This window comes from Sesamum indicum, linkage group LG6 (assembly GCF_000512975.1).
Source record: "Sesamum indicum cultivar Zhongzhi No. 13 linkage group LG6, S_indicum_v1.0, whole genome shotgun sequence".
Taxonomy (NCBI): domain Eukaryota; kingdom Viridiplantae; phylum Streptophyta; class Magnoliopsida; order Lamiales; family Pedaliaceae; genus Sesamum; species Sesamum indicum.
In genome coordinates, this window is record NC_026150.1 from 2,591,277 (window position 1) to 2,601,014 (window position 9,738).

Consider the following 9,738-nt stretch of genomic DNA (forward strand, 5'->3'; position numbering starts at 1 on the left):
TTATATTAAAAAAATACCAAATATAAAAATGAATTTTAAATAACTTTTTGTCAGAAATTAATAACTTTTGATTAATACAAAGAATAATTTTGACTAAAAACTACGCCAGCAAAGCAAAAACTAAGAGGAATTAGAGAATATAATTATATATAATATAGGAGAAGAAATGGTCTAATAAGCTTGACCCCACCAACTCCAAGGACCAAAATATTGTAAGTCTTAGCAATTTTAATAATTAATTACAGAATTGGAAGACAAAATTGTATGATATGGTTTCAATAATTAATACCTTAAACAATAGAATAATGTTCACACATATACATCCATTCATTAGGGGTCTGCACGTTCGTCAGTGGACTCGTACGTCCTGCCCTACCACATAATAATTTGGTATCATTCTTCTTATTCTTTAGTTAAATACAATTTATTATATTATTTAATAGGTATCATCCTCCTTATTCTTTAGTTAAATACAATTTATTATATTATTTAATATACTGAAATTTAAAATTTTAATTAAATTTATTTGTTCTTTAATAATTGGCAAGTAAATTTTTTTTACTAAATTCCAGCTAAATGTATGTAATTTAAGTTTATTCTATTTATTATTATTTTATGCAGCTTGTGATTCGATCGATGTTTTATTGCGCGAAATATTGTCCGTTCTACCTTGAGTCCCATAGGGAAAAATTTTCTTATTGAGGCATCTCGTTAGGAAGATGACATTTTTGAGGCTTATAAACCACTCAAATCCTCATTTGCAACAAATATAGAACGCTTATTTACACCATCAACCCCCAGATGAGAGGTTTGGGAGGGTCATATAACCTTGCTTCTACAGACTGCGCTAAATGATTCGGCTTGCGACGGTCGGTGCCCCGTTGCATGAGGTGTTATTTGCTTTAGTTTTTGTCCCATAAGGAAGAACTGTGCAACTTTATCTTAGTAAGGAGCCTTGCTAGGAAGAGGAAGTTTTAAAACTTATAAATTATTCAAACTACTTGTTTGCAATTAATATATGACACTTACCTACATCATTAGCCCCAAAACAAAGGGCTTCGGAGGGGCACATAACCTTTCTCCCATAGACGATACCAAATAATACGATTTGAAATTCAATAGATACCTCATTGCTCAAGGTATTATTCCCTCTAACTTTGATTCCATAGAGAGAAATCCCACGATTTTGACCTATTAACGTGTCTCGTTAGAAAAAAAAGACTTTAAAACTTATAAATCACTTAAACTCCTTTTTACTATAAATATAAAACATTTAGGAACATCATAATGAAAAATAATAACATAAAAGTACATAAATTCACAGTTTTTCAACTAAAGTCTAAAAATTTTATCAAGTAAATTGACATGTTAGGCTGATGTGTTGTTGGGGGATAAAAACTGAATTTTGATTGAATATTTTTATAGTAATTTAATAATTGTAAAAATAGTAAAAAGACAAAAAAAGATGAAAAAGAATAAAAGGTGAAAAAAGAAAATGAGAAAAGAAAATAAAATAGGTGTCTACTGCTTTCTTTTTTCCGACCACTCAACTCATATACTATAATCATAATCAATCATCTCTCTCTCTCTCTCTCTCGCATTTTTGCTTTTTCCACACACACAAGTTCATACACGAAATCCGTTGTTTCGCTCTCTCTCTCTCCCCTCTCTCTCTCTCTCTTTTTTTCTCTCTAATCCCTCAATTTTCGGTCATTTGTCTCCCCCTTTGTATTATTCTTCATCATCATCATCATCATCAATTCCTTTTCCGATTCATTCATCTCCTATAATAATTGGACAAAAGAACTTACTGCGCGGGTGTGCATATCTGTGTTTGATGTTGATCGGTCATTTTTGGGTTTTGATCAATGAGATCGAATGAGGAGGGGGGATGAGCTCAGAATTAGGGTTTCGATGTAGGGTTTGTGCCCTTTTGAGGATGTAGTTCGGGGAAAGAAGGGAGTTATTGATCGATGATTCTCTGCTGATTTCTTGGATCCATTGTGGTGAACCGGGATTCTTGCAATACCTTCGCGTTGTTTTTGGACTATTTGGGCGTGTTTATCGGCTGGAATTCTGGTTTTTTCGGTCCCGGATTAAGCCTGCACTTGTCTAATACTTTCTGGAGCTGAGGGGTATATTTGGAGTTTGGGCCTTGTTGAATTGAATCGCTTGTCATGGATCATGTTGTGGGTGGGAAATTTAAGCTTGGGAGGAAAATTGGGGGTGGTTCATTTGGTGAACTCTTTTTAGGTACTACTTATTTTCATCGTCTTGTTAAGCTTAGTTTTTGCTTTTTGTATTTTATATTTTTTGTATTTCTGAGGAGCTACTAGTGTATTCTTTCTTATTGACAAAACATACACCTGTTTGCTCTGTTGATCCAGGTGTGAACATACAAAATGGAGAGGAAGTTGCCATTAAGCTGGTATTGTTTGTGTAATTTCCATTTACTTCTCTTATTAACCCTTCTTCGTGTTGTATGAAGTTGAGCAATTGTTGGAATTGATTTGTATGGTAGCTGTGATATGTCACTTGGCTATCGTACTACCTTCTGTCCTGATTTTGTTTTGATGCATGGATCTATGTTTACTTAGTCCAGTTACATCATTGTTACTTTACATATCAAGACAGAGAGTTTGAAACACTGGGTAGCTGCACAAATGATTTTATTTTTGGGTCCTCTTCCAAGGAAGACTAGCCAATAAACAAAATTAACCAAGTGTCTGCTTGTTAATGCGATCATAAAATGAACTTACTGGAATCAACACCTAAAGTTAATCAGTATTAGAGATTTATTAAGATCAATACCTTTTATGATGTTCATAATGTAACTTGCATAACTATGACAAACCGGACTGAACTTAATAATATCTCATTTCAGTTTTGAGCCACGCATAGCCTAATGGGGGTGCCTCTTAACTTTTACAACAGCCTGCTGTTTCTTTCTGCTAGTTAATTTTATTCAGTTCTTATTTGATATTCTGAGAATAGCTTATATCTTTTTATGTTTATTTACCGACTGAAATATTGAGTATCATCACCCATTTGTTATTGTTTCTGATGCATTACCAGGAACCTGTAAAGACCAAGCATCCTCAACTTCACTATGAGTCAAAAATTTATATGCTCCTCCAAGGAGGAAGTAAGTTGCTATCTTCCTCTTGCCCCCCTCTCACAACAAGTTTGCATGCAGAATATTGCCTACTGCATGGAGGCATGTAGTTATTGGATTAGACATCAAATATGTTTGTTCAAGGGCATCCTGATTGACCATGATCTCTGAATTGGTGATTAGAGTTGCAAATATGATTTTCTAGAAATTTTAGTTACAAATTTTCTGCTACTTATTTGTGCTATTCTCCGCTGTCCTTGAATATTTTGGTTGAAATCTGTTTAGAATCTTTAGATATAGACTAAAGTTTCTTAATATGATTTTATGGTTATATGCAATGGTGCATCTTCTTCAGAAAGGTGTACTCTCTTATGATTCATTTAATTACATGTAAATGTGAGATTAAATTGATAGTTATGTGGAAATCACTCCCTTCTGAAGCATGAAATGAATTGAATATGAATTTAAAAGTCTCTTGCTTTCTCATATCATATAGCGGGCATTCCCAACTTGAAATGGTTTGGAGTTGAGAGCGAATACAATGTCATGGTCATAGACCTTCTGGGCCCAAGTCTGGAAGATCTCTTCAACTATTGTAACAGGAAGTTTTCCTTGAAAACAGTATTAATGCTCGCAGATCAACTAGTAAGTGTTTGTGATTTTTTAAGCGTTTTCTTGGATTGATATTTGACAACCAATTCTAGTCTAAGATAACTAACTTTGTATTTTGTTTTTAGATTAATAGAGTTGAATACATGCACTCAAGAGGATTTCTTCATCGTGATATAAAGCCTGACAATTTTTTGATGGGCTTGGGGCGCAAAGCAAATCAGGCATGTCTTTCTATCGTTGTCAGTTTTCATAGGCTTATTTAGATTGTATGCTGTGTAATTTTCTTGGTCTCATACAGACTGTTACTCATTTGTATCTTTGTATGCCTTTATCCTTGACCACTATACAAATTTCTATTCCTTAATTATCTTTTTAACATCTTTCTTGGTCAAACTGAAAGCAAAGGATGGAAAATTGTTTTTCTAGTGCTGCCACCATATAAAACACCCCCTCTCTCCCAAATTTATCTGTCGTATTTCTTGCTGAGATATCCAAGAATAAGACTATTCGTTAACATAAAAACTTCTTTTTCTCAAGGCACTGTCTCACTTGAATTAGTTTTATGACATTACTAATTCAAAAGCACTTATTCAAAGGGTAATATGGCACTATATCCTGTACTAAGCTCAATGTTTTGCCCGAGTTTTAATCGTATGTTCAATTCTTTGAGTGATTGGAGAAAATTGTCCTACTACTAGCGTATAGTTCCCCAGCAATGGAGCTTTTTGAAATGCCAATGTTTGTCGCATGCCTTATGGTGGCATCTATATCTGGACACTTTTCGTGTATATTGCAGGTTTACATCATTGACTTTGGTCTGGCCAAAAAGTATAGGGATCTTCAAACTCATAAGCACATACCATATAGGTAACATATTTTGACTGGGTCAAAATTGTGTTGTTTCGTGCATATCTCCATTGCATGTGCAGTTATGTATCTTCCATTACTTCTGTGGAATCGCATTATTTGCATGCTGACTTCATAAACGTTGACATCAAGTTTGTATGCTGTTTAAGAAAGAATTCATGTTTAGAATTTTAATTTGGAAAATGCATTGAGGTTTCAATGTTCTACTTGCAACTTGCTGGAGGATGTCTTGAAACTGGTCGGCTTTACTCTGTTTCTAGTTACTTAGGGATGGTCTTTGACTCTTTTCAAGGAATTGTTTGTATGGCTGTTTGGTGGAACCAGAAAACATAATTTGTTGACTTCAGATATTCTCTGTTTTCTCATAAGCGAACAAATTTGGACATTGTTTAGCAAATGCAGTTGATTTAGTTTTTACCATTTTCTTATGTTCTTCATGGACATAGAGTCATTATGATATCACTTCTTTGCATAGGATTCTGGCATCTCTAGTAATCTAAATACGGTTTTGATGCTTTCAGAAAATGAAGCATTAATGGTTGAGATCTTGAAAAACTTACATATCCATTTTCAGAATGTTTGGCCACATATAGATGATGTATGAAGGCAGCATAATCCGTGTCCACAAGTCTGTTGTAACTTCCTTTGGTGCGGGTTCTGTGCCTTCTGGAAACCTTGAATGGTTTATGACGATGTATATGTATATGGTGTTGTCATCTCAAAATGTAATTGTTGCTCATGTCACAAAGCCAATATTTGAGTTACTGGCATCAATATACTGATCAAGTATTTGTTTCACATTTCATCCCAGGGAAAACAAGAATCTCACTGGTACTGCTCGCTATGCCAGTGTCAATACTCACCTTGGAGTTGGTTAGTGATGTTTCCTATAATCACAATCTTTTTATTGTCTGGAACTCAAATGTAATTTCTTTCATCTGGTTGTTTTTCATTTATGCTGTGCAGAACAAAGCCGTAGGGATGATTTGGAATCTCTGGGTTATGTCCTAATGTATTTTCTGAGGGGAAGGTTGGTTGTATATGTCGCCCGTTAAATTTTCTTGCATCTTTCCTACCTTGTTCTGAATTATTTATCCGTCAATTGTAACCAGACTTCTGCATTTCCTTACCTATTCAACATTTTCTTTTTATTTCAGCCTTCCCTGGCAGGGACTTAAAGCTGGCACCAAAAAGCAGAAATATGACAAGATCAGTGAAAAAAAAATGTTAACTCCAATTGAGGTACATATTAATGTGCTATGTTAGTATATTTGATTTTGGCTTGTCCTTGTTTCAATTTGTTTTGTTCCCCAGTATGCTAAAACTGATAAGATAAGCTCTAAACAGAAAATAGTTAGTTACCATCCCATTTTTATAATCTGTCTGTCTTGAAAATCTACACCTGCTATGTCTTTACAACTGCTTGATTATCACAACTAATCCTGGTACTTGATTTGCCTGCCTCAATAGATTTGGTTAAGGAGTACTTTGGTCATTGTAATCTACATAACTTGTACACATTAGTGAATCATGATGTATTTGAAAACGAAGAAATTATGTTTCGCATGAAGTTTTCTCCTCGTACATGTTTTGTATGATTTGAAAGACCAAATTGTAGTTTAATCAAGTAGTATCTTAATATTATCTTAAATGCTGCTAACTCTGGTCTGGGTTCCCCATCTTGGGTTAAGCACTCCTCCCTGTATTTGAGTTGTTATCACTTATCAGATACCGGTTAGTCAGAGAAAGATAAGCATGATGTACAATTATTACAGGTTCTGTGCAAATCATATCCATCGGAATTCATATCTTATTTTCACTATTGCCGATCGTTAAGATTTGAGGACAAGCCAGATTACTCCTATTTAAAGAGGCTTTTCCGGGACTTATTTATTCGTGAAGGTAATGAATATATAACTGTGTTATGCTTTTTGACCAACTTTTTCTTGCAGCGGAGATGTTCTTAGTGAAAAGTTTTGTGTTTTTCAATTGTTTAGTTTCTTTTTGAGTATCTTTTGTTTCAGCATGCACTTGCTAATTATTCATGCAGGTTACCAATTTGATTATGTGTTTGATTGGACTATATTGAAGTATCCTCAGATTGGTTCAAGCTCCAGACCAAGGGTATGTTTTTGCATATTCTTATCTTTTCTTAATATTCTTTGTCCTCGGATAGTGTGAATGTATTTAGTTATTGACTTGATTGCAGAATCTGACTGGTAATGCTGTTGCTGGAACATCTGGTGAGAGACCAGGAAGAACATCAGGTATCCTCTTTGACCAAAATAAGCAACGAAAATATAAATCTCATGAAGGTAGGTCAGAGGTGCAGTTATATGATCTGTGAATTGATAATGGTCTATAGCTGCTTTGCTTGTGAAAGTATGTGAACATGATATTGAAGTGTATTATCTTTATAATATAAAAAATTAAATAGGGTCCAGATTAATTAAGTTATCATGCCTAAAACAAATGACAAGAATTAATTTTCAGCTTCTAGCCTTTCTGCCATGTAATGAAAGTTTGCACACTCCCAATTTGAAGCATTCTAAAACCTGAAAACAAGTGAATGCTGTGGGATATAACCTTAACAGACCTCTCTCATGAGAAGGTCAAATTATGTTGTCTTAAGATTTAAATACAGGAGGAATTTGATGAGACTTTTGAGTTGCATGAATCAATACATTCAGTTTGTAGTGTACATTTTTTTATGATGTGCATCTGCTTATGAATCTCCTATTTGCTTCTCTGATTTGGTTGTCTTGTCCAGTGGGGCAAGATATTCGAGAGAAATTCTCTGGTGCTGTTGAAGTTTTCTCTAGAAAAAACCCTACAACTTCTGGTCGGCACGGTGAACATAGACACAGGACGTCAGAAGATGTGCCTTCATCCAAGGATGTGGTATTTCCTCTTTTCTCCATCCCATATAAAACTAGGCATCATTTTAGCTTTTAGCTTGCATAATTTTCTTGCATCTGAATTCCTGGAATTATTCTTTTTATTGACGAGCCACTCCACTCTGGCATGAGGTGGCAAAAATTTGATATATAAAGCTAATACATGAAGTCAGCTCCATCAACACGTTACTTGTGCTTTGAGAAAACTACTTACTGTAGTGTGGTCTGAATGTGTTCAATGTAATCTGTATTGTGCTTGATGTCCAATGTCAATGTGTTGATGTTGAATTTATGCTAAGAGGTTTTTACGGTTCCTTGAATTCAGCAACCTGATTCAGAAAAAGGCCGCACTTCTCGAAATGGCAACTCCACAAAGAGAGCAGCCGTTACAAGTAGCAAACCAAGCTCATCTGCTGACCTCACCGACGGCCGCACAAGCAGAATAGTCTCAAGCACTGGCCGTTTGTCCACCACACAAAGAATTCAACCTGCCATTGAGCCTAAGCCATCATCTTTTTCTCGAGCTGCAGTTGGTAAAGGCACTCGTGATGATCCTCTTCGAAGCTTCGAGTTCCTCTCAATTAGGAAGTGACCGCAACATTTCTTGTAAAGCGGTTACGTGAAGTGTAATGGAAATCTTCACATTATCTTATCCTTGTAAATGTGAAAATGCTGTCGTACACCACAACTGATGCTCATCGAAGCCCCCCTCCGGACAGTAGTTTCTGGTCACGTTTTTGTTGAGAGTTGTTTCTGATGTATGCTCATCCAAGGAATTGATGAGTTCTATGTGCGGCTGTTTTCTATTTTTACAAGACAAGTAGCTATAATAAATGCTTATGTACCGCCCTCCCATGTGTATCAACTTCTTATGTAGTACTTGCTGAATTGTCTACTTGCTCTTGATGTCAAAGAGTACAGGTCGTCAAGTAAATCATGAACGTGCCTGTACAATGCTCTAAACTTAAACTGTACTTGTGTATATGAATATAACAGAGACGCCAAGTTTTCTATTCCGTTCTATATGTTTTTTGTCTGTTATTTCGCTTACTTAGAATTCGTTCCGAGGAAAAAATGACTTGCTTCTTCGTGGTGCATGCTTCTCTCCTGTCCCGAGCGATTTTGGGATTTGGAGGTATATCATATATGGTTATTTATCTGTTCATCTCTTTTATGGGTACAGTTGTACAGCATAAGGGGCTTTAGTTACTTCTATCTTAAAATACTATCAGACTTTTGTACTTTTAACATTAAAAAGATAAGATAGCAACTTTTCCAAAAATGTCACCAAACAAAAAGAAAAGATAAGCGAGAACACGAAAGGTTGATCAACAGCTGCTGACGAGAATTATGTACACGGGTAAAAATTAAGACATCGAGCTGTCCATCTTAGCAGTGCCACAGTAACTCAGGAGAGATGTCTTGATTGCAGCTCAAGGATTTCTAAGAGCAGCCAACCTCTTCTCAAGTATATCAACGTTTGAGCTACAGAAAGAGGGAGATGGTTAGAAACAATACAAGATCGGCATGTGTGCTCGAGTGAGAACAAGGTAAGATAGTAGATGGATACCTGCTGACATCCTCAACGTTCTTGCCAGCAATTTTTCCTTTGGGAGCAGATGACAACTGCAAGTGAGTTGGGAAACAAAAGCAACTTGCTTGTTAGATGTTAAAACTGCTTATCCATTGCTACTGCAAAGATTTTCCAAGAGAAAACATACCTGTGAGGCAACATCCACACCAATTTCGTCGAGCACCTGCAAACATTTATCACATAGGAGTGAATGTATTGCAGCTCAAATGCATAATGTGAAACAGTGTAAGAAAACAAGACCTGTAAACCAAATCTCATGCGCCCTCAACGGACAATTTGTATGCAGATCTTCAATACTCATTTGTGCAAAACTTAAATGGCTGGTCTATATTAGTGTAGAGTTGAAGTGGAAGTTTAACAGTTGGTGCTTGGTATGATATTATAGAATATCATAGATGTAAATGGCCAAAAATCCCTCTCAACTACATTCTTCACTCTGGTGGGGTAGATTAGGACTGAAAGGCATACCAAAAAGAAAAGTAGGAGACTTTTGTCAAAGATATCAGTTAGATGATCTGCCATCCAAAGAACGTCTACCATCTTCTCACATACAATTCTTGTCTGTGATAGCCCTCCACAGTGCCATATGCAATTTGAGATGCCCATTGATGACTAAGACATCAGAACCTCAAAATCTATCTTTTGTAACATAA

The 9,738-nt window shown here is 35.6% G+C and overlaps 1 protein-coding gene and 1 pseudogene across 1 annotated transcript; one reads left to right on the forward strand and one right to left on the reverse strand.

Annotated features, from left to right (window-relative positions):
- Positions 1,586-8,516, forward strand: LOC105163434 (casein kinase 1-like protein 10). Its single transcript, XM_011081773.2, has 14 exons — positions 1,586-2,253; positions 2,388-2,428; positions 3,076-3,145; positions 3,612-3,760; positions 3,853-3,948; positions 4,524-4,594; positions 5,406-5,467; positions 5,561-5,624; positions 5,752-5,836; positions 6,370-6,496; positions 6,645-6,718; positions 6,804-6,861; positions 7,365-7,495; positions 7,817-8,516. The coding sequence occupies exons 1-14, from the start codon at positions 2,178-2,180 to the stop codon at positions 8,081-8,083; spliced, it is 1,371 nt and encodes a 456-aa protein (XP_011080075.1). The 5' UTR covers positions 1,586-2,177; the 3' UTR covers positions 8,084-8,516.
- Positions 8,242-9,738, reverse strand: part of LOC105163433 — a 3,651-nt pseudogene continuing 2,154 nt past the window's right edge.

What these genes read in the sequence shown, in the direction of transcription:
- LOC105163434 (XM_011081773.2), top strand. Translation starts at nt 2,178, where the DNA reads ATGGATCATGTTGTGGGTGGGAAATTTAAGCTTGGGAGGAAAATTGGG. An exon ending in AGGAAGTTGCCATTAAGCTG is followed by an intron (nt 2,429 to 3,075) that starts GTATTGTTTGTG and finishes ATGCATTACCAG; the next exon opens with GAACCTGTAAAGACCAAGCA. An exon ending in CAATACTCACCTTGGAGTTG is followed by an intron (nt 5,468 to 5,560) that starts GTTAGTGATGTT and finishes TATGCTGTGCAG; the next exon opens with AACAAAGCCGTAGGGATGAT.